General features: G+C 40.0%; 3 protein-coding genes across 7 annotated transcripts in view; 1 reads left to right on the top strand and 2 right to left on the bottom strand.

The window, feature by feature from the left end:
• The window catches only part of cnsta (consortin, connexin sorting protein a), a 37,339-nt gene extending 28,663 nt beyond the window's left edge, over positions 1-8,676 (bottom strand). For 2 of the 5 annotated variants that reach the window (XR_005074587.1, XM_037095008.1), the window contains exons 1-4: positions 8,352-8,676; positions 4,422-4,510; positions 3,696-4,082; positions 1,796-2,508 (exon numbers count right to left, since the gene is read on the bottom strand). Coding sequence is in view for 4 of the 5 variants with exons in the window: in XM_037095008.1 (XP_036950903.1) it covers positions 1,796-2,508; positions 3,696-4,082; positions 4,422-4,434 (1,113 nt within the window). In the remaining variant the exon portion in view is untranslated. Of the gene's footprint in view, positions 1-1,795; positions 2,509-3,695; positions 4,083-4,421; positions 4,511-7,436; positions 7,469-8,351 lie in introns of all 5 variants that reach the window. The other 3 variants (XM_037095009.1, XM_037095012.1, XM_037095011.1) reach the window with 3 other exon arrangements.
• Positions 8,677-9,339: 663 nt separating this feature from the next.
• On the bottom strand, positions 9,340-14,935 carry tfb2m (transcription factor B2, mitochondrial). The gene is made up of 10 exons (XM_037096194.1): positions 14,778-14,935; positions 13,958-14,260; positions 12,919-13,102; positions 12,636-12,727; positions 12,027-12,180; positions 11,509-11,657; positions 11,109-11,198; positions 10,758-10,808; positions 10,492-10,634; positions 9,340-10,363 (listed from the first exon to the last, which is right to left on the bottom strand). Exons 2-10 carry the CDS (start codon positions 14,237-14,239, stop codon positions 10,174-10,176), a joined length of 1,335 nt encoding a protein of 444 aa, XP_036952089.1. The 5' UTR covers positions 14,240-14,260; positions 14,778-14,935; the 3' UTR covers positions 9,340-10,173.
• Positions 14,936-15,284: 349 nt separating this feature from the next.
• LOC119018492 (saccharopine dehydrogenase-like oxidoreductase) lies at positions 15,285-23,825 on the top strand. Its single transcript, XM_037096195.1, has 12 exons — positions 15,285-15,483; positions 17,101-17,213; positions 17,933-18,013; positions 18,711-18,840; positions 18,985-19,034; positions 19,136-19,266; positions 20,107-20,224; positions 20,874-20,993; positions 21,127-21,183; positions 21,288-21,399; positions 21,688-21,769; positions 22,493-23,825. The coding sequence occupies exons 1-12, from the start codon at positions 15,285-15,287 to the stop codon at positions 22,581-22,583; spliced, it is 1,284 nt and encodes a 427-aa protein (XP_036952090.1). The 3' UTR covers positions 22,584-23,825.
• The last annotated feature ends 22 nt before the right edge of the window (positions 23,826-23,847 follow it).

Raw genomic sequence — 23,847 nt, 5'->3', positions numbered from 1 at the left:
GTCATTTGTGATCCCTGCCCCCCCCCCTTCCTTCAACCGATCTGTAGTTTATTTTATTATCACTTTATTTAGTGATTCATAAACTTATCCAAGACGCATCCAAAATTTTCACAGATTTCTGAATCTAAAAATAGTAACACTGACATTGAATTACATTTTCTAACCTGGTTGTTATTGTTGCACTGTAACATTTACCAACAGGTGCTCATCAAATTTGTCTATCATATCAGGGTTATTGAGGTTTTTCTCTTACACTTTGAATGTTGACTTTTGGACTTTCTAACTTTTGGCAGTTATAGAAATCACATTAGTTGGAAACAATCCTATGAAGTCCCTGCTGGACTCTAAAACTGCAAGTAGACTAATACTAATAATAGTGTAGCCCAATCTTTACCTGCAACTGGGCAGAAATAAATACAAAAAAATACATATTATTATTATTATTATTATTATTATTATTATTATTATTATTATTATAAAAGCTGTGCAGCATCCAAATGTTGATTTATTATTAATTTAGTGATTTAGTGATACATTATTAATGTAGTGATTGTGGAATTTCCTGAGTTTCCTGTAGTCCAAATCCAAGACAAATGAGCAAAAAGAAGTTCAATTGTGTTTTTCTCCAACAAAATCACTATTTTGCAACATTTAGTCAGTCAGCATGACCTTTTAAAGCTTAATGACTTCAGTGAATTTCGTCATGTCCCATTCCACTGTAAACAATACTCTAAATATTGAACTTTCACAAGACCTGCAAATAACTGCTTTTAATTGATGGTTTGAGATTTGACCTGTCGTAAAGCTCATTTTCTATAATCATGTTTCAAAGGTTATTGACTGACGACAGTTGAAAGACTGAGGTTGGTGGTTCTGCTTTGTTCGTATCTTTCAAAGTCACTAATTAACTAATAATTCATTTTGAAGTACTTCTTACACACAAGGAGACTTGTGCCATGGGGCCATTTATTTTTGTGCGTGTGTATACACATGTAGGCCAACATAGATACACAATTCAAATGCATCAAGACACGAGGCTTTAAGCGAGGTGTAATACTTTAGAACATTTACATTTTTTCTATGATGCTATGGTGCTGCAAGAGCAAAATTTTGGATAAATAAAAAAACACTGTAGTTTGCTTCTTGCATAAAGCTATGTCTACTGTTGTAGTGATGTTAATTCAAAGTACACACTTTTTTCCACACACACTGCTTGAATTCAACTGATTCAACTGACTCAGCTGGTAAAGCCTTATATTTGACTTTGAGTTTCCACAACACACTTTTTTGGGAAATCATTAGCATAGGCTCTCACTCTAAAGAAGACATGGACACACACACACACAGTTTAAGTTAAAGAAAAGAAGGCAAGACGCAGGTGTGCATAGCGGAGGCACTTGTAAATCAAACTGACAGAAACAATCACACACCTCACGACAAAACAGGTCCAGTCATGCAGATCTGCATGTGAGAGAAAAACCAGCAGTGAAGACTGCTCATGTATGTTTCTTGTGTAGTGTGGCTAATGTGAATGTCTGTGTTTGTGTCTGTGAGTATAGATACTGAATGCCTGACACCCATGCCCCAGGGTACAAAGTGCCAATGTGATTATGGGGTTGAGTGGATAACAGAGATTTAATGACTAGCGTGAGAGCAAAAGTTTAAAGAGACGAAAATGACGGAAAGACAGCAAAAGTAAACTTTAAAAAATCATTACAGGGAAAGTGTCTTTTCAAATAACTGACTGCTGATATACAGCTCTCAGTATTTGCCAGAAGTAAGATAAAGGGGTTACCTGGTGAAGGTATTGTGGCAGGTGAGTGTCATCTCCTCTTTGTGCCAACTGCTCAAGAGACTCCTGCAGAGCAGGGCTTGGAATAGGCCCTGTGGCGCAGGTGGAGACAGAGAGACAAGTGGGCACTGGAGTGGAGGTAATTTGTTCCCAATTTGAGGTTACAGGTCCTGTGGTGGATGTGGAGTCTGTACCAGCAGTCGCAGGCCCTGTGGTCAATGTAAGGGGTCCTGTTGTTGTACTCATAGCAGTAGAATCAGTGGAAGTGTTGAGTCTTGTAGTGCAAGCAGTTACTGTAAAAGTCTCTGCAGATGAGGTGACAGGTCCTGCATTTGAAGCGGAAATTCCTCTGAAGTCAGGCTCTGTGGATGAGGTAAAAAGTTCTGTAATAAAGTTGGTATTTTTTGCTATCCTGTCTGTAGCTTCTGTAATACACGTAGGCTCAGATGAGCTGGTAGGCCTGGTTTCTGAGGTCATAGTTAGTGTAGTAGAATCTATAGGCCCCGTGGTGAAGGTGGGTCCCTGTGTAATGGACCCTGTGTTGGAGGCAACTGATTCAGCGGTGGAGGTACAAGACTCTACTTTGACATCACTCTGGCTCAGTGCGCCTTGACTGACAGGATATGCAGTTTCTGGACTTGCCACTGGAATGACTGGGGAAGTCGGCTCCGGACTGGTACCGGGGCTAAAGGGGTATGGAGTCTCCAACAGACTGCCTACAGAGGGAAACAAAGAGTGATGCAAGAAGGGGAATAATTAAGGTGAACATGGTGAACATGCTGTAGCAAGAGGACCTACACACCTTTATCTAAAACGCCTGAGAAGACAGGTGTATAACATACTGTTAGAATAGAGCACAACTCCTACACCATGCTAAGAATTATCTTTGGGCCAAAAGTCAGACGATTTATATATCTGAAAAGAACCAACCACTGTGGCTTATTAGTAGTAATATAGACCGTGTATAAGTAAGGGAATATGTATTAATTGTCATCGGGCCTGAAAATTATGCTTTTTTAAATTATTGATAATTTCAGCAGATTATTTCCTAGAAACCAAAGTTAGTACCTCAGGTTTCTTTTTTTATTCAACCAACAGTCAAAACTTTAAAACTCTTCTTGTACTGTCATAAATGACTAAGAAAATCAGTAAATCATTACATTTAAAAGTCTGGTAGCAGTGCAGTTTTGTTTGAAAGAAAAAGATCAATCAATATTCAAAACAGTCGTCAACTAATTTTCTTGGGATCCTCTAATCCATTAATTGACTAATCAATGCAGTTCTAACTGTAATCCATAGACAAACATATGGATTGCTTTGGACTTCAGATATAAGCTCAGCAATAATACCTGCCTTTTAGGGAACTAAGGACTGACAAACCACAGAACAACTGCACACACAGAGTCAACTGCTCCTAGTTAAAACAAAAAACACAGGCTTACCACTACAGCAAGTTTTTGCACACGTCTGCATGTGTGTGTGTTCGTGTGTCTACTGTAGGAGTTTACTCTCTGCTCCTTTTCATCTCGTCCTTTTTTACACCCACAATTCCCTGTCAGTCATGTGATCACAATGACATCATTACCTCCCAACCAGCCTGAACTCAATCCACAAATGCTGATTTGTTAAAAACATTCAAAAGGCATTACAACAGTTAGCAAACCCAACCCTGACCAGAGTGGTGGTCGGTTCTTTAACTATCACAAAGCTAATTCTCAATGACTCATAGCAGCAGTCTATCTGAATGTTGCTTGTGGTTCCCATAATTACAAGATTATCTTGCATTGCCAGACATAATATTTCTACAATATTTTATAGGGGGCTCAGAGTACTGGTGTGTGAAAGTCTGTGTCAATGTGCAGGTATTTTGTGAATTGCTCTTTCATGTGTCTAAGTTCACTACCTGTTTCAGAATAGGAAGAATCGGTCATGGGAGTGTCTGGAGACTGGCAGCGAATTTGAGAGCTTGATCCCTCTGAAACTTCTTCCTCCTCTTCTTCCTTCATCACCTCATCAATGTCTTCTTCCTCATCCTCCTCTCTGCCCCCTCCCCTACATCCCTCCTTTTCCTGTTCCTCCTCCTCCCCCGTGTCCTTTCCATTGTTGCTGAGAGAGGCTTTTTGGATGAGCCCACGCCCTCCAGAGAGATTTTGACTCTGTGTGAGCGCATTTGTCTCGTTGAGGTTTCGAGTTTGGGCAGTGAGAGCCTCAGGGCTTGGCAGGTTATCACAGAGGTCAACCCCACCCACCTGAACTTGGGACATTACTCTGCCCTCACTCTCAAACTGACCTGGAGATAAAACAAATGACCAGTTAAAATTACATTAATAAATAAAAAATCCTTAACAGTGTGAATGTCATTCTGTTGATTTTTACTTTATATTAATCAGCTGCAACTCAAGGCCACAGCATGGGAAAGGAAAGAAACCACACCCGGCCTTCCTCAATCTCAAAAGTCTTCGGGTGATTATATTATATTATATTATATTATATTATATTATATTATATTATATATATATATATATATATATATATATATATATATATATATATATAGTACTAATATGGTTTTGGGGTTGCTAAATATGTTGATCTTGATTTTGTTACTCTTTTGGATATAAACACTCACCACCATGATCCATCTGGCACTGCCCTCACAATGTTTGCCCTTTCAGCTTGAAGGTCAGTGCCACCTGTTAAACAAGCCCTTCTTCAACCCTACAGAGATAAGGAGAAAGAGACAAGACACAGGCCGATATATAAGTGTACGAAAGTATGAGAGAAACAGATAAAGCTGGACTCCACTCAGAGACGACAGTTAGAAAGTGAGTGAGTGAGTTAGAAAGGGAGCGATACGAAACAAGTTTAGCATCATTCCCCAGCTGTCAGACAAAGCCTTGGGCTTAAAGAGATTTGGAAGAAACCTCCAGAGTGCAACAGTCCTACAACAACGTGTGCTGCTGCAGTACAATACTTTTTTTACATTATGGGCATTTGGGCAGAAGATTTTGACTAACTCTTAGGATACAAACTGACATGGCATAATAGAGAAACACAACAAATTAAATGAATGAAAATGCAGTACAAGTCCTAAACTGTTCAGAAACCACTGACTAGCTGAGCACTGAGCATTTCAGCTAAAGAGGATTATCCTGCATCTTTACTGTAAATAACGATATCCACACATTGTCCATTTACACACAAGTTTCAAGTGCAAATGGTCATTCAAATGTCAAATATTTAGGATTCAGATTTAACATTTCAATAAGAATGAGTTTCGCGAAACCAACGACTGAAACATAAAACATTACATGCAGAGATTAAGTCTGAGAGATAAAAAAAGAGAGATAGCAAAACTAAATATTTACAAGTTGTCTATCGTGCTGTTAAGTTATTGTCGAAGGATTAAGAAGAGCGGTAACACTGACAATTTACAACACACGTTAAAAAATAAAAAATAAAAGAGGGCAACAACTGGCAAAGTGATACATGGCAAAATACATTCAGATATTCTCCACCTCTACTGGCATACCTTAGGAAGAAAGAATGTTATTAACCACTAACCAGTGTAATCCAAACAACAATACTGCAAAATACAGTACAGCCTCCAATACAGATATAAAGTATAAGCTTGTAAAAAACATAGGATTTATTGCAGAGCTGCTGCACTTCATTTTACTGACTTACTTGTGTTCACAGTGACTTAGCAACCGCCTGAACACAAACGCACACAGGTACTAAAACTGTTAGTTTGGTTTGTCACTGTTGCTCCTTACAACCAATCACTGGACCACCCAAAGTAAACATAAACATTCAAATGTGTGACACAACAATCACTGAGGGCATGAACTGGTAAACTACAATGGCATGAGTCTTTCCAGACGGCATACAAAATCAGGCCTGTTATGATAATTACATTATCTAATTATTGTACATGGTACATAACATTGTTGTTTTCATTGTCAATTAGTCTGTTGATTCTTTCATAAATCAATTTATTAGCTGTTTGGTCTTATAAAATATCAGTCAATGGTGAAAAATGTCACTGTTTCCCAAAGCCCAAGATGACATATTAAAATGTCTTGCTCTGTCCACAAGTCAAAAATATTCAGTTTACTGTGACAGAGGAGTAGAGAAAGCAGAAAATACTCACATTTAAGATGGCTGTGTTACTCAAATCAGTTACTTGATTATCAAAATAATATAGTAGTTGACAGCTGATAGATTAATCATTGCAGCTCTATATCTAACCAACTTGACGATGTATGTAAATCACTTTTTTTTGGCAGAACTCAGTATTGCCCGTTCTGTTTGCACACCAACAGTTTGGCTAAAATGATGCCAGAATAACAAGCTGGGTATTTATTTATTATTTCATTCCTGAACATGTTTGCACATTTCATTTTCTGTTTTGGTCGTGTGGTATTATTTTCCCACATTCCAATGTCTGAATATTAAGAATCAAACATTAATTGCTCTTTAAGAGGGTGCTTGTGTAATAATGCTACGATTACATTGTCATTATATCAGTAGCATGAGATGGTCTTCAAAGGAAAATGATATTGTTCAGCGCAGTCATTCTTGCCAAGTCTGCCTGGTCCTGCCAACTTTCACCAAATACACATGGAATAGACATTCCAAAGCTTCTAATACAAACACACAAATGACTCACAACTTAGAGTGCACTGGCTTCGCCTCCAATGCCTAGCTACAATATGCATGACCGTATCCTACAGCAACAGCCATACAAACATACAAAACTGTTTTGTTAATTTTGGTGATATTTTCATGTTAAAACCTCTACAAACACACACACCCAGGGTAATGAAGGCCCACCCCAGTGGAATAAGGCTGCCCTGGTTTCCTGCAGCACTTAGCTAATTGTTCTTCCTGTAACTCCGTTTTATCCTGTGTGAGACTCAGTCCAAAACATTTAGAAAGACAAATGAAAGGCAGGGCGAACGCTCCTAATGCAGCTTTAGTTGCATCCATATTCTCATTAAAATCGTCATGACAGTTAATCATAAAGCATGGTAACAGATACACGTGTCGGAGAGGAATCCCTCTGGAGATGAGCCCATGAACAAACCAGCACTGAGCGGCTGCTGTCTCCAAAGGGAGGTAAGAACCTATGGGATGATGTAACTACCTTGCATTTCAGTTGCATAAGCTTTATATATCTTAAGAGACGACACATGGATACATGTTAAATCCCCACGGACAGATATGAACATGGCTTTGAGATTTTAAATAGAACCGAGTATGTGATAAGAGGCTGTTTTGGAGTCTAATTACATCAATCTCTAATTGTCCCCATGGAGAGGTAAAACAGTCCCAGACCATGAAAAACAACTGTGACATGGAGGCTTATGCAACAACCACCTCTAGATTACAAATGCAGATGTTAATATACCTGTCCTATATGATAGTTAAGCTTTCTGGATGTATTTTTTTGTATCCATCAACACCCTCCTCTAGCGTGCCTCTCCCACAGAGCCATCTGTCCATACAACCATCTATCCACTCCTCTTTTTGTCCTGACCTACACCACTGGGGACCATAAATAATGAAAGACAGAAGAAGGGACAAACAGAGAGGGGTGTTCAGCCAGAGGAACAAAGGTAGAAGTTGTTTTTTTTCCCACCTTTGTGTTTGAATCTGTCCAGTGAGAGGCCACTGCAAGGAGACAGCAGAGCTACTGTCAGTCACAAACATGCGAGATAAACTGACAGAGTCACACTGTGTTTACATGTGCAGTTTATATAAAACCAGCCAAACTACAAAAATCTTGCCAGTCTGCAAGTGAGTGTTGCAGCAACGTTAACTGCACCCTAGACATTCAAAGAGGTGGGGCATCGGATTGGATTTATCAAACCGGGCCAGCAAAAATATGTTTAACCTAGCTAGTTGTCCTACAAGTTTGACTTCATGTTTATGTCCATACAGAATCACCTTTAACGTCAGCTAATGTTAGCTAACGTGATGACCCCACAGGAAAGCGACGGGCAGTGACAGAAAACACACATGCAGTGACAGCAGACTGGCTGTCATTTCTCCCACTGTCTCCGCGGTCGTTCACTGACTTTAGAAGCTACTCAGCTAATTAACCTAGCAAGGTTTTGATTTAAAAGGCTAGCTAGCACAACGTTATGTTGACAGTAAAAATACGCTGCTTGCTCGCTGTTTTAACGTTTGGAAGCACTGTGTTGATTTATCGTCACCTTGCTTGACAGGCTTGTACTATTTCATGAAAATTGTAGAAAATATCCGTGTGAGGTTGCTGGCTTTACATTAATAAAGCTAGCTAACATAAAACCAAAAGATACAGCGATGTTTCAGTTGGCGTTAACGTATGGAACGGCGGCGTAATGTAACGCTATGCTGTTGTTGCTAGCTAACCACAGCTAGCTGATTACAGTACACACATCTGGGCTCCTCACCGCAGAGAAACCCTCAAAAATGTTACACACCTCACCGTTAACATCTGTGTCCTAGCTCTCACATTGTTATACCTTTTACTAACAGCTTCTGCGACACAACGCAGCCAAGTGGTACTTACGGCTGAATGGTAATAGCTCGTACATCAGACACTTTGCTCGAGATGTTGTCGCTGTAATGAGTGTAGGTGTTACCGACAGTCTGGGTCGTTGCTATCGCTGTCATCAGGCCTGTGCTGCCGCTGCTGCTGCTGCTGCGGGTGGTGAAGCTACTGGCGCAGCACGCTCTGTCGCCATCTTGTGTCTCCATACTGTCAGTACGTTGGATTTTTCTTTTTCCTACAGGGGATTTATTAATAGTGCAAACAATTAAATCCAGTGACTTTCCTCCAAGATGACCTATTTTCTCTTCATGGCGTTATAGCACAATCAGCTGTAATATGATGAATTGCCTTAGGTTATGTCACTCAGTGTTCTAGTTGCATTGTGGGTAATGTTGGCACCTGGTTTTGAAAAGGAAGAAAATGGCTGGCATAAGAGAGGTGATATCTCTGTTTCTGCTGTATCGATTTTGTTCATTTGTTTTAAAACTGTCAATATTGACTTCAGCAGTGTTACAGCCATGCAATGCTGGACCAGTGGACAGCTTTCAAAACCTGCCACCTACATTACCCACAATGCAATTTAGCCACTGAGTGACATCACTCGAGGAAATTTATAAGATTATCATGCAGCTTCCAACCGGCTTTAAACTACTTTTTTCACATCTGCAACAGTACTCCCCAAGACCTGTGAATACACTTTAAAGTTTAAAATTGGTGGCATACTTTAAGAGGAGCAGAAAATCAGGGTCTACCAGAATGGCCTTTACAGTTAAATTATGTTTAAGAAATATATTTCATTTGCAGATGTGTGGTGAACTCAAACTTTCATGACACATCGGTACGCAATTGAAACTATAGAAATATTCATCACATATCACATCACATACATTCACCATGTTGGCGAGAAGTGTTGGATTTAGTCTGGCCAAAACACCCAGGCTCATCAATATAAGAGCACAGCTGACACAACTGCTACTACAACAAAGGCTAAAATCAAGACATTACATTTATACCAAAGTTCAGATTTAATGATTTCTTTCAAATCAGTCATGCAGCTTATACATTCACCAAAAAAAATCGAGACACGTCAGACATATAGACAAGCTTATGCGCTCACAATGAATATACAAAAATATACAAGCTATGGCGCTTTACAGTGAAAAATCTCCATCTTCCCCCACCATTACTCCAGACATCGTATTATTAAAGGTACATGTAGGGCCGTGTTATGTGAAACCACGCTCACCAGTACCCGATCAGCAAAACTGCGGCTGTATCCAATCAATCATTCTAAAATGATACATGCACATTTCTGAGTTATAACTGTGTCATTAGCATGACATGGTGCATCCATGAGACCTTCAGGGTTTTCTTTTTCTTCGATCACTCCATTGCAGAAATATTTGTTTTGTCCTACAGACAAATCTCAAAAGAAAACCAACCCTCATTTCTACTAATTTTCTATTATATTTCTACTGAAATTTTGTCTTGAACTTTCAACTCATGGCAATCCCAGTTCAGGACAAGAGTCAGACAGTCATTCGATGTACAGGCAAAAACATTCTCACCATTCCACTCTCTCACAAGTGTCTCATGTCAGGTAACATAAATGTTTATTCTGCATAAGCATTTAAATTATTGGAATCTTCTGTGTTTCTGAATGTATACATGTATGTTTCTGCTATGTGTCTTTACTTCATTAAATACACGGTTTGTTACTGTCATTTATATTAAATTAGCATTATATCATACACATGTGTTTTTGTTTACTTTTCTCCTTAATTTCAAAAAAAAAACAAAAACAAAAAAAAACTATACACATGGCCTGTATGTCTATATTTTAGGCCCAACCATCCCTCTGTGTGTTCTCCAAAATCTCCTCATAAAGCCAGCTCTGGGAGAACTCTTGATTCTTGTCAATCAGCTGGAACAGTCGAAGATACTCCTCTGGGTATACATGGCCTACGAGTATGTCCTCCTGCATGCCCATCTCAGATATCAGCTTACTCCCACTATCTGGACACCAGAGACTATTAGAAAAAAAAGCACACACACAAGGAGAGACAATAAACCAGAGGAAGATGCGACCAGAAGATGTATCATTTAAAACATTCTATAATACAGCCTGTCTCAATAGCTATGTGTGTGCATAGCTTACTTGAGTCTATCAATGAGCTTGGCCTTCCTCTTCGCCAGCAACTGTTTGATCATCATCATCAGAGTTGGAGCATTAGAAGGAGTGAGGCCGCCAGAGAACAAATCAGCGCGTGGACGGAAGCGCACAAGGCACAGGTTGGAGGGCTGGGGACAACGATGAAGAGGTAGAGGATGAGGGGAGATGTTATATTTGATGTTATAGATGTTATATTTAAATTGACAAAACAAAACTGACTGCGTTGTTATCGAGTCTGCTCTCTTTCTTACCTTGACTCTACGTGTACTCTTTTTTGATGTCACAAATGAGTCCCATGGCTCCTGCACAGAAAGAGTAGAAGGTTGACGACAAGGAGACATTTCCATCAGAGTCTTTGGAAATTTTAGTGGGTTGATCCCAGGCATTTGCTTCACGGACCAAGCATCATAAAACAAACCACTGTAACATACTTTTTTTTGAGTAAATTATATTTGCTAGAGTAGATTTAATGCAGCAGTTTTGCTTTTGCACAAGTGTTTTTTCTTTTTTAAATCATTACTTCAACACCTCTAAACATGCTTTATTCTCCGTCTTTGCTGGTTTTTCATACATTTGCATAATCCCCCTCCTTCATACTGTACCTTGTGCAGCAGTTCAATTTCACAGGCTATCTGCCAGAGGACACTGTAAGCTCTGTAGTTCATCATTTCACCTGGATGAGCCGCCAGTTTCTGATGGGAGAAATAATCAGATTATTGATTCATTTAAGTTACCAGGCAGAAAGTCTGCCTCCGCACCAACTACTGATCGAGGTGTCAACATGAATATGGCGAATGGGTTATTTTCTTTGCAGATCACCAAAGTGGATGATTATACTGACGGGTAAGTATAGATCTGAATTGGTTTAAAGCTCTGTGAGCATGGATGTAACCTTCGCCATCCTCATGAAGACAGACAAACACACTCGAGGTTATGATCAATAGATTTACTGATACTCATTTTCTACAGATTGAGGTATTGGTAATGCTCTTGTTCTTTTACCATGTATTCCTTCTCGCTTATGAAGAGGTTAAGCTCTACTCTCCCATATCTGTAGACAGACAGCCGTTCAAACAAAGCGTAAACCATTTTCAGCATCTTGCTACGCTCTTCAAACTGGGGCAGGATTCCCACCACCTTCACCTGGATGTCTGGAGAGAGACATACACACAAATACATTACCAAAAGACTGACTTCAAGGGATGGTCGAGTATACAAACGCACAGTCATCAAGTTTGTGATTGTGTGAAAGATGCATGTCATTATACTGATGTAATGTGAGTTGCAGAAAAAGTTCCATTAATCAAATGTTTTAAGTACACTTGTTCAAGGATTAATAGCTTGATAAGTGTTAGAATATTACTAACTGTATGAGGGAGTTGATTTATTTATTTTTCATAGCGAGAGAGGCCCAACTAAACAAAACACCGTCTGTGTGCCTGTGTGTGTGAATGACATAAAATTTGTCAACACAGCAGTGCCTCGGGTTTGTGTGTGTACATATGGTTTGTTTTTCTCACCATCAGTCCAGCTAGCCTCTGATATCCCCAGGTCATTGAACAGTTTGTCAGAGTACATGACAGGGGCTTTAAGGATTCCAGAGCTCATGGGGTCGAGTTTAAAGAAGTCACAGTGAACCACCTCCAGCTGACCATCAAGGCTATTTTCCAACCCCTACGACATGAGGACATAATTTAGTTTGCTGTGACACAAGGGAACCAAGATTAATCAAACAAATAACCATTGCCAATTAAATTGAGTTTGGTCACAACAAAGATCTCTATGTGAGAAGAGATGAGCCAGTGCACCATTATACGTTTCTGTAGAAACTAGTTACAGAACAGCCTCAGAATCTTCAGATCAATGTTTTTGATCACATAGTAAAAAAGCTGTTTTTTTTTTTGTTTTTTTTAAGTGAATGAATAAACTTCAGTCTGCTACCGAATAACTATTTACCTTCATCACAACTACCAATATTGACATATTTTACTCAGCAGACACACTCTACTTCTACTACTACTACTCATAAAAAGTACATTATCTGTGCTGGACACTTGTTTCAGCCAAGTGCTCATTCAGCGCTACACATAAGTCTACAAAAAGTAATATGATGCACATGTTTCTGTTACCTGTAGGTCTTTTAAGGAGGCCCCATCCCCTACAAGAGCCACAACTCTCTGAGCTCCAGCATTTAGCAGTGTCCTAGTCAACACCCCAGGACCTAAGAAAGCCAGCCACAAACACAAACAATCAATTTTTTGTTGTTTCACTGATAAACTGCACACAAACAGCACATTTGCCATCACTATGCCATTACAGTCAGGAGAGAACTGTTTAGTCTGAAAATATTTGTACAAAAAAGAAGAGCAACAATTTATACAATAAGTCTTTGACTTAAACATAAATACATACCTGGTTCACATTCTAATATGACAGTTTTAGGATCCTCAGGTTCAAGATGCTGTGCTACCAGTTTAGCCAGGTCTGGGTCCACTATGAAGTGTAGCAGCTTTTTACAAGTCTGAGCACGTTGTATATTCTCCTCTACCTGACCGACATCCAGAAAGTCATAGCGGCACAGAGGACGACGCTGGCCCTGGAGAAGGACATGAGTGCACATACAGATTGAAAGCAATCAGCAAAAGATGTGAAAAAGCTCACATTATATTGTCAACCCTGATAATCTTTTTCTACATCAATTTTTCATTCTACTGTACAAATGCAAGTTATCAAACAATGCCTTCATCTTCTCCACACACAAAGCGGTTCAGGGAAGAATTATAAACTATGTTAAGGGACAAAAAGCACATAAATTGAAACTTTGACGGTTTCAGGCTGAGGTAAAATTGGAGCATTGCAGCAGCCGTAGCAAACTAGAATACACCATGTTACAAATAAAATAATAAAGGTTCAACTTGTGGCTGACCACAGCTGTTTGAACCAAAACAATTGAGCAGATCTACGATATGTGCTTTGAACCTCAACAATCAAGGAAAACCAGCTGTACAAGGTAGGACATAGTTTTGATAAGAAGGCCGATCATGAAGCAGACTCAAGACATGCTGGAGGTTTTACTTCTTTCAACTAGCCTGTAGGCCCTTGATGATTCCCTCAGAGGAGGTGTCTGGGATGTTGTGCTTGCCCTTTTGTCACTGCAGCAACCAAAACAAATGGCGTGAAAACAGTTGGAGGATCATGGGCCAGGTTTGCGAACACTGGCGTAAATACCTCAAAAAGATTTGCTGATGGACCAAAATTTCTTTATTACTTCTTGTAAGAAAGATCTTCCCCATAATTTTATATCTCATTACGGGGGGGTTGGGGGGAGTACAGCTACACAGACATATGTTAAACCTTAGCAGAAAGGTTATGCATTTGATTAGAAATTCACATATTCCAAGCAGCAGTGGAAGACTAGTGTCTAGAATCAAAGCCAGAGATAGCTGCCTACCTGTACAGCCACAGCAGACAGGTTCCTGTGTGTGAGTGATGAACTCGGGGATGTCCTCTCTGCAGAAGGCTGTTGTAAGTTTGGACTGGGTCGACCAGGACCCAAAGAGAGAGTGTCAAGGCTATAGGCCCTTCTATGAAGCATAGGAGCCCCAGGAACACAGAGGCCGGATACAGCGCCAGGAGCCAGCACAGCCTTGTGCAGACAGGATCTACTTCTGATGGTCTGGCAGCAGGCAGAGCGCATCAACACCTCCACAACTCTACAAATCTGGGTAGACATGATGGACCAGTGGACCTGTGACTACAGAGGAAGAAGAGAGGATGGGGATTGGGTGAGCATCATTACTGAACAATATCATTCTTAAATGGCACGTGCTGGAGTCTAATTGTAGTAGCTAACTCAGTTTTACTCTCGTATGTAAAGGGCCCATACAGCGCATAAAATTGTAAATGACAGGGTGTACATGTTTAATGAGATTCAGTTAATATTGTAATACACAAACATCTTTGACACACGTGTCTGAAAGTGAGCATAATAGATTCTTGTCGCACGTGGGGACGCAAACTTCCTAATCGGCCTCACTGGAGAGGTTATCACTGTCCTTCACCCGTCAAGCCCACGGACTTTGGTCATCCCCTTGTTAAAGATGCACAATTTAACTTAACAGGCGATCTGCTACACGAAGGAGTAGGTCAGCTTGATGATGCTGAAAATATCGAAGTTGTTAGCCGACTAGCTAAAGAAGCTAACAGTTACGCTAACGTCACTTAGAACTAACGCAACCACTGTCGTTGCGTCGTAAGAAACACAGACATACCTTATTGCAAATTGTCCTTTATATCCAAATCAGACTACACCAGTGGTTTAATGATGTTTCTTTATGGTATTTTCGCTGGTAAAACTCCGTGACATTGAGCCCTTCGCACCACGACCCCACACTTGTTTTGCAATTCCCGTGGTGTCGCTGGGCGCACGTAATATTCGTCATTGACAGGCGACAGCCGCAGGGACCAATCAGAATGTCGAGGAAGTTGTCATGCTAACATGCGAATGCTAAAACAAACTAAATGTATTATATGTCACGCCTTACTAGAAATATATAGATTCTTTGGAAGATACACATTAACGCAACACGACGCATATTATTGTTTAAACAGCTCAAAACTTCCACAGTGGTTCATGCTTTAGCATGTTAGCATAGTGCTGCTACGGAAGTAGACAAAGAAGCGCTGTCAAAACTGCACGCAGCCCTGGCTCAGTCCTGTCAGTCTGTCAGAGAGGTGAAGGTGCGGCGGTGAGCTCCTCCAGTCTGTCTGCTGTCACAATGGCTCGTGTTGAAACTACATCTAGCAGGCCTTACCACCTGGTTGTCTTCGGAGCTTCTGGGTTCACTGGGCAGTTTGTGGTGGAGGAGGTGGCCCGGACTATATCCGAGGGACCGAAGGGGAATCTGAAGTGGGCCGTGGCTGGCAGGAGCAAGCAGAAGCTGGAAAAAGTTCTGGAGCAGGCCGCCGGAGTCCTCAGTATGTACCTGATCAACCATAGGAAGTAATCTGTGTTAAAGCAGAGTGTTTGTAGAACTGCTTCTGAAATAAGTTGCTCAACTGGGGTAATGTGAAATGCAATGGTGTTGTAGTTGGTGAGCTGCGATTTTAATCCGATTTGCCAAGAATACGGTCCATTCTCTAGATAAAGGGAAGTTGCTTAACTCTGACTCAGGACGTCTTATCTGCACACCCATGTGGAGCTCACTGATAGTGATTTTACATGTCCATGACCCTAAACTCTGTCTCTCAAAGTCCAAGCGACGTTGCAACCAGGAGTTAACGATCTCATCAAAGCAAATATAATCATTATTAGTAAGAATGATACTAATGTTGCAGTCCCATAAGCTGATGATATTTTATTCAATCAATCAATCAATCAATGTTGAACGCTGCATATCTGCAAGGATGTAAGTCTACATCTGCCAAGTCAGTCTTACCTGTTGGTTAAAAAAAAGAAAAGGGGGGAAAAAAAAAACTTGTGCAACTTTTGTGGTGTGATGACACAGATATCACACCACATGATGAAGCAAATTATTTAAAGTTCTACTTGATACTGTAAATGATTACTCAATCAAACTTTAAGTCAACGTGCTTTCTGATGATCAGCATTAATCCAACAGCATAAACTTCATTTGATTCCTCCGAAGACAGAAATGCAGCAAGTTTCATAATGGATTCTAATGAAAAAAAAAAATCTCATGAATTCGTAATATTATGTCAACCTGGCAAACATGTCCATAGCAGTTACCACTGACGTGTGTTGCCACGGTGACATCTTCGCATATTGTGAAGATATAGAGGATATCTATAGAGGATATATAGATCAAGATTTCTGTTTTCATCGAAAGAGAAGTAAATGTCCCTCCCTTTTCTGGAGAGGGTTTATCCTGCAAACTGTTTGCTGGATAAACCTTCATTACTCATCAATTTAGAAAAAAAATTGTGACTACTCATCCAGGAATTGACTAATCATTTCAGCTCCAACAAAAACAGAAATATAATTCATCTAAAGGCAACTATTATGTGGAAAGGGTGATAAATGTATACTTGTGCTGGTAATTTGTTCAGGTTTACAATCTTTTTTTTTTTTATTGGTGCAATGCTCTAAACATGGAAATGAAGTCCATAACTGGATCAACACCAGGGAGCTATTCTGCTGTTATGACAGTAATGTGAGTTTCCAGAGGATTAGAGGCGCAACAGCTGATGGAACATAACTGCTCGCTGTGCAGTCCCCATCCATGACACCACACACACACACACACACACACAGCTGGTTAGCACTAAAAAATACAGTTTGTCTGTTCAGACAGATCAGTGTGTTTTCTCCAACACGCACCAAATAGTTACAGTGACACAGTGAAAACATTGTTACAAGTTCTGTCCAGCACTAAATGTAATTTTCATATACTTGATCTATGCTCTCGTAGTTTCTGCTGCTCCTCCTTAATCCTCACTATATTCATCTTCACGTGGTTATACAGAACTCATATATTTACATCTGGAATTAAATAAGAAAGACTATTTAACCGGCATTTGGATCAAAGTATATTATAACACCTGTCTTTACAAAGTTTGTGTCTTTGTGTGAAGGTAAGCCTGAGCTGAGGTCAGAGGTGGACATCATCGTGGCTGATGTAGGAGAACCAGACTCCCTGGCAGCCATGTGCAAACAGGCTGTGATTGTTCTCAACTGTGTCGGGCCTGTAAGTAGACAATTCCACAGACACGTGTGCCCTCCTGTTTATTTTTCTCCAACACACAGAACTTTCTTGCTCCATCACATGGCGCATAACACTTTTTCCTCACATCATCTCACAACATCGGCATGTTGGCATCTCCGTTTGGCATCAGTGTAGCTCAACTTTGCCCCGTCAATCTCTTCTCTCTCTCTCTCTCTCTTTCTCTCTCTGTCACAGAGCAGCCTTCATTTACACAATGAATGCCACTGACTTACAGCACACAATAAGTCGTATTGTATTAAAGTCAGAATGGAAAGTAGGCTTCACCACTGCTTTGCGTCCTGTATGTCATTGTCCTTCCACTGCAGTGACCACTACTGTTGGTTAAAACTGAAGCATACAGTTAAAACCAAAAGGAGATGAACCTGTGTGAGCATAAATGTAATAAATCTGGTTTAACCAGGGAAAAGTAAAGTTTTTTTCTTATACTGATTCTTAATTTTTGTTTGAAGAGCAACGGTGTCATGTATTGTTGCTGCAGTATCAACATGTGGGGCCTGTCCAGGTCGAGATAGGATCTGTGGGAGATATGGTGACCCAAGATGGCAGCAGGCAAAAATAATGCTTGGATTGAGCAGTGATAAGAACAGTAGCTGATGGGGAATTAACCATCAACTAAGTCAGGAGAGGAAGGAGGTGATATAGAACAGTGGGTTAACTCATTTGTGTGTTTGTGTGTATAGTACAGGTTCTACGGCGAGCCAGTGGTCAAAGCCTGTGTGGAGAATGGAGCCCATCATATTGACATCAGTGGAGAGCCTCAGGTATGTCTGTGCACAGTGATGCATCTTTAATTTCTAATGTGTGGATACTGTAAGTCACTCCATCAACATCAATCATCACATAAATGACTTTTGAGAATCAAATGGAGTTTTTCCTCTTTCCTTTGGTGCAACCTAAATGATAGATAGATAGATAGATAGATAGATAGATAGATAGATAGATAGATAGATAGGCTATTCATTTTTCATAATATTTCTGAATTTAACCACATTTAGAAGTAAGAATGTGATGCTTCTTTCTCGACCTGCATGTTGTCAGTGGATATATTTTTCTGCGCTGCTGTTGTTTGGGTTTGGGTTAAATAGGAGACATGCTGCCTTTCATGATGTAGCTTGTAAAACTAGATTATCTGTCACTTGGCTGCTTGACAGCAGATTTCTCTTGCTGTCAGGTGGTGCTCTCTGTAATGCAGCATGTCTCACGAGTCAGCAGCGCTCTGACAACCTAACCTGAGGTTTGAATGTTGGCCAAAAGCTGCACAAAACACTCCAACACCTTCACCGTATCAGGACAGAACTTAAAAGCACCTCTCTCTGCCTACCTAAATGCTCAGGGTTGATAAAAAAAATTTGTACATCATTAATAATCATTCATCGTTCAACAGGCGCACAAAAAAACATTTGTGTATGCATTCCTGTTTTTGCTCTTACATATTTGTGTGTGTCTTGCTGCATGCAGTTTCTGGAGGGAATGCAGTTGAACTACAACAGCCAGGCAGCTGAAAAAGGTGTATACATCATAGGGAGCTGTGGATTCGACTCCATACCGGCAGACATGGGAGTCATCTACACCAGGGACCAGTTCAAGGGTATGCACGCATTGACATGCACACATACACTTATATAAACACAATAATATGGACACAGTGCTTCACACACTTTACTTTTGTTATTAAAGATTTATTTATTGTTATATTAGCTTCTATAAAAACATGTTGTGCATTTATCCACAGGTACGCTGACAGCTGTGGAGAGCTTCCTGACTGTCAGCGCAGGATCTGAGGTAAGTCAACTTTATTACCATGTACATTAATTTGTCCTATGTATGGGGTATCACATGTCTGTGCTTATCTCAAAGCTTTCTTGCTTCTTTTTCTCCGTCAGGGTGGATGTATCCACGATGGCACGTGGCAGTCTGCCGTCTACGGTTTTGCTGACGGCCAAAAGCTCCAGAGTCTCAGGAGGAAGTTTAATCACAAACCTCTCCCTACTGTGGGCTCCAAGCTTAAACGCAGGTACGTACAGTAGTAATCCCCTGTTATCTTTCTTCAAAATAAATCAGATCCTTTAACATTTTCTCAGTGGCAATTACACAGCTAGTTTGCAAAACTCCGTAAATCAATATCATACAGTAATGTGTACAGAGCAAAGTTCCTATGCTTAGAGGGTCACAATTTTTCAGAGAGGGAACATTTTGTATTAAAAAGACTAACCTTGAAAGATATCCTCTTGATCTAGCTGACTCTGATGGATGAAGCATCACAGTAACGTCAGATAAACTTTAGAACAAGTTTGGAATAAGTTTTCATGAAAACATTTGGACAGCTGTGAACATTATTGGACCTGTTACATTTTTATATTTTATTGTTCGAAATGAACAAGTGGAATGAAAACACAAACCCGATCATCCAGCTGTGAGTTCTTCTTTTGTTTTACTGTGTATTTTGTCAGGCTGACAGCAATTTTATCAAGAAAAACAGTAGTTGGCATCAGCCATAAAACATGTCTGTATGATCTGTGATATGACATGGCTAGTTTTGCATTTTTAAAATGGATAAATAGGATTAAGAAATGTGTTTATTAGGATCACTGACATTTAGTCATTAACGACTCAAGGCATAAAGCAGGACATCCTACGGTTGGAAAAACACTCACGTCAGTGCCATCTGCTGGACAGACCATGTAGTGATGGTGTTGTGGCTGCTGACTGGCTCTAAATGTTAGGGTTAAATCGGGGTTATATCCCACAATCCCTCAGCACACACACAAGCATGTACTACAGTTTCCTTCACACATTTTCACATCACGTTGTTTCCTCAACATGTGTTTTTTTGCATGTGTTTGTACATTTACAGGGGAATGTTGTTCTTCAGCAATGAGATCCAGCAGTACACGGTGCCCTTCATGGGCTCTGATCCCTCCGTTGTGAAGAGAAGTCAACGCTTCCTGGTGGAGGAACATCAGGCCACACCGGTCAGGCATCACATTCTGCGTTTTGTTTGCCCACTCTGTCTTTGTGTTGAATTCCCTCCATTGAGTCACTGATAAAAAACGGGGCCATAGATCAGGTCTCCTACATCCTATATGTCTGACCTCAGAATTTGAATGTGAAAAACAACTATAACAACACACCTTCTTTCTGATTTATTAGTTTTTACAGTTGAAAAATAATCCTTGTGTATATAAAAGTGAGGGAAAACATAATGCACCTTTTCAATCTTAAAAGTAGGTTGTCCGTTTGAAAATCCTGGAATCCCCCTGCTTAAAGAGCCTGTGTTAAAACTTTCCAATGAAATAAAAATATTTTTGTGCTTGGCAACAGACAAAACTTTGGCAAATTGGCATTCTAATGAAATGATCAAAAGACCACGATGGAGTTGTCAAAAGGTGGAATGCGGCCCACATGATGCTAGTTGAATAATCTGCCTCGTGTGTCTAATTTCAGTTTCAGTATGAAAGACGTGATTTATGATCAAAGACTTTTTTGGTGCAAAGCCGGTTGTGAACTTTGTTTTGTTGATTAGGATTTATCCAGTTATTTGGGAAAAAATTCTGTTGAACATGACATTTTGACTAGAATGTTTCCATCTTGTCTACTATAATCTATAATTGTTTACTTTAGGTTCAGTATGGAGCGTATGCAGGAATCGGAGGAATCGGGAGCATTATCAAGCTGATGTTTGCAGGCATGATGTTCTGGTTCTTGGTCAAGTTCAGTTTTGGACGTAATCTACTCATCAAGGTAAACAAACATGGCATGCATCAAAAAGTGCACACTGCAGAGTACAGTTCACATATGACTTCTGACTGTAACTGAATATTAATCCATAAGCATGCTGGTAGATGTGAATGCTTTTATCCGTCCACTTTCTCAGCACCCGGAGTTCTTCTCCTTTGGACTCTTCTCCAAGGCTGGACCGAGCAGGAAGCAGGTAAAGTGCTGTCAGAACATAGAATATATCCAGATTTTCTTGTTTATGAATAAGAAAAGAAAAGAAGATGTTTTCTCTGTTTTCTGTGTTATGTGTGTTTTTAGATGGAGGGTTCATCCTTCCAGTTTGCCCTCTATGGAGAGGGCTACACAGAGGGACAGGACCCCTCGCAGGGGAAACCTAACAGCAAGATCCGCACACTGGTTCAGGGACCAGGTAACTGGGTTATTATATGTTCCAAACAGGAAACAAACCCCAGTCTCCTGGGTCAAAGTCCTGTATTCGACCCATTCAGCCACAACGGCTTATTCCAAATGCAGACTGTGTCACATTTCCAAGACATAGATATGGAGTGAAACAAACTTAAACCATGTTAATTATGTTAAATGCTCATTTGTCTGTTCTGCACAGGCTGGATAACGAGGCAGTTAGTAAATCAGACTATTTGCCACCTTCCTTGATATGTTTAATGGTTATTTTAATTGTGCCTCTGTTATTAATCAGAGTGTGGATATGTGGCCACGCCCATCGCCATGGTACAAGCTGCTCTAACAATTCTCAATGAGCCCGCGGACCTGCCCAAAGCGTGAGTTATCATCATGCATGATAAACTATACCACCGGTGTTTTTGTTTATTTATAATGATGTTTTTTCAGTCCATTCAACCAGTATGTGTAAAATGGTCTCAAAGGAACTGCTTGATTGTTAATCTATCTGTGTTTGTGCTGTTTATTTTAATAGAAAGGCTAAAAGTGGGAAACAAGAAGCTAAAAGTTATTTTAGGAAGTGAGAGTGAGCTTATATATTTTTGTCATTCATCACAGACAGACAGATGTGGCAGTATTGCACTGAACAGTGTTTTTTCTTTCTCTTGTAATATAATGTGTTTGTCAGTGAGTGCACGAGCCAGAAAAAAGTATTTCTTTAATTATTCTACAGTATAATGATGAAGGATGGCTCATGATTTCTCGATATTCAAATGGTTCATCCAACCATGGCTTTGTCTGAGAAAACAGAATTGGAATTTTTTTGCACCTTGTTTTTACATGCCTGGAGATTATTAAAGGCCTTGGAAGAATTGGGTTATTATGTCAGTATAAGCATGTGCCTCTCTATGATACAGCAGGTCTAAAAAGTTATCGCCAAATACTTTGTGGCTACTATTGAATAGCATGTTTTGTTTGAAATGCCCATCCCTTTATAATGATTTAACATCCATAAATCACATGAATATAACTTGATCCCGAGACCTGGGTATGACATTAATTTAGGTTGTAATTCAATTCTTTGTACTCTGCTTCATTTCCAGGGGAGGAGTGTACACTCCAGGAGCTGCTTTTGCGAAAACCACCCTGATCGACCGTCTCAACAAACACGGCATCCAGTTCTCTGTCATTTAAAGTTTGTTCCCCTCCCTGATGTCATTACTTCTCTCAGCACTTACTAATACGCATAATAACAACTGGGAAGTTTCTGACTATAGAAGAGGGCCATTTCTCCTCAAAAACCGGGACTAGAGATGGAGTGCACTTTCATTTTTGATGGTACTTTTGGCAATTATCCTGAAAACTCGGTCAGAAACTTGCCAGTCTCCCTTTAGCTTGAATATACAATTAACCCTCTGCTTGTAGGACAACTAGCACAGCTGTAGCAGACAAGGACGGCATGAGAACCGTTGTGCATAAATGGGTTTAACATGGCCTACACTAACATGACTACTGCTAATGAAGGAGGCATTTTGATCAAGATTCGGTTCAATTTATGTTTTTCACCACACACACACAAAAAATGTAAACTCGTGTTTAGATAGAAAAGTTTCCTGAAAATACTGTCAGCTGTAAGAAAACATCTACAATCTTCAGTAAACTGTTGTCCAGGTAACATACAGTTAAATGCACAAGGACATTACTCTGTAAGTAGCACTAATATAGTAGATGTACATGTGTTGTTCTGGTTGAGTGGGGTAAAGCTGTCAGAATAGAAACCTGCTGTGTGTGAGTTCGAATTTGTTTTTCTGTGTTTGTTGGGTCCCAAAACTCCTTGTGAGGTCTGACAGCTTTATGGGGACCAAAATGCAGGACTCCATAATGTAATTCATTACATTTCAGAGTGAAGGTAATGGATTTGGTTAGGGAAGTATTGGTTATGGTTAGGTTAAGTCTAAGTGTGTGTGTGTGTGTGTGTGTGTGTGCATGCACGTACATGCTTGTCTTTCCTGTCCTGGCCTGTCAGCTAAAACTCCTGATTGCTTTGTGTTTTTGACAGTTTGTAGGTGGACTATCACAAAGTCATCCTCCTCTCTTCAATCTTTCATTTTTGTAGATGAATGTTGCAGCAATTCTCCAAAACAAATGTTTGCTTTAGAGCCTTGTCAAGTTGTTTGTGCATAAAACAGCATGAGTTACAGTATGAAACAGGACAGATTCTCTCCGCTGTTTAGCAAACATGTTTGAGTCTTTTTTTAAGAAATCTGTCTCTTTCATATTGGCTGGAATAGTCTCATCCGCAGAGTGATGTTGGTGTCAGTTTTCCACATTTGAGTCTTGGAGCATTTTGTGCACGTGAAGAGCTGTTTTGGGGTTTTGTTTTGGTGTGTTTTGCTTTGTATGGGCATCATGAATAAAGTCAACTCTGCTAATGGATATACGTCTTGTGTCTTGCTGA

This window comes from Acanthopagrus latus, chromosome 4 (assembly GCF_904848185.1).
Source record: "Acanthopagrus latus isolate v.2019 chromosome 4, fAcaLat1.1, whole genome shotgun sequence".
Taxonomy (NCBI): Eukaryota; Metazoa; Chordata; class Actinopteri; order Spariformes; family Sparidae; genus Acanthopagrus; species Acanthopagrus latus.
Note: the sequence above shows the minus strand (reverse complement) of the source record. Positions and strands in the feature narration are given on the sequence as shown.

Excerpts from the sequence above, each read along its gene's own strand:
- tfb2m (XM_037096194.1), bottom strand. The coding sequence starts at position 14,239 with ATGTCTACCCAGATTTGTAGAGTTGTGGAGGTGTTGATGCGCTCTGCC. Across the intron at positions 13,103-13,957 it reads TGTCTGCTGTGGCTGTACAG|GGCCAGCGTCGTCCTCTGTG; the intron begins GTAGGCAGCTAT and ends GTCCTTCTCCAG. Across the intron at positions 10,809-11,108 it reads AAATTGAACTGCTGCACAAG|GAGCCATGGGACTCATTTGT; the intron begins GTACAGTATGAA and ends CTTTCTGTGCAG.
- LOC119018492 (XM_037096195.1), top strand. The coding sequence starts at position 15,285 with ATGGCTCGTGTTGAAACTACATCTAGCAGGCCTTACCACCTGGTTGTC. Across the intron at positions 18,841-18,984 it reads CACCAGGGACCAGTTCAAGG|GTACGCTGACAGCTGTGGAG; the intron begins GTATGCACGCAT and ends ATTTATCCACAG. Across the intron at positions 20,225-20,873 it reads AGGAACATCAGGCCACACCG|GTTCAGTATGGAGCGTATGC; the intron begins GTCAGGCATCAC and ends TGTTTACTTTAG.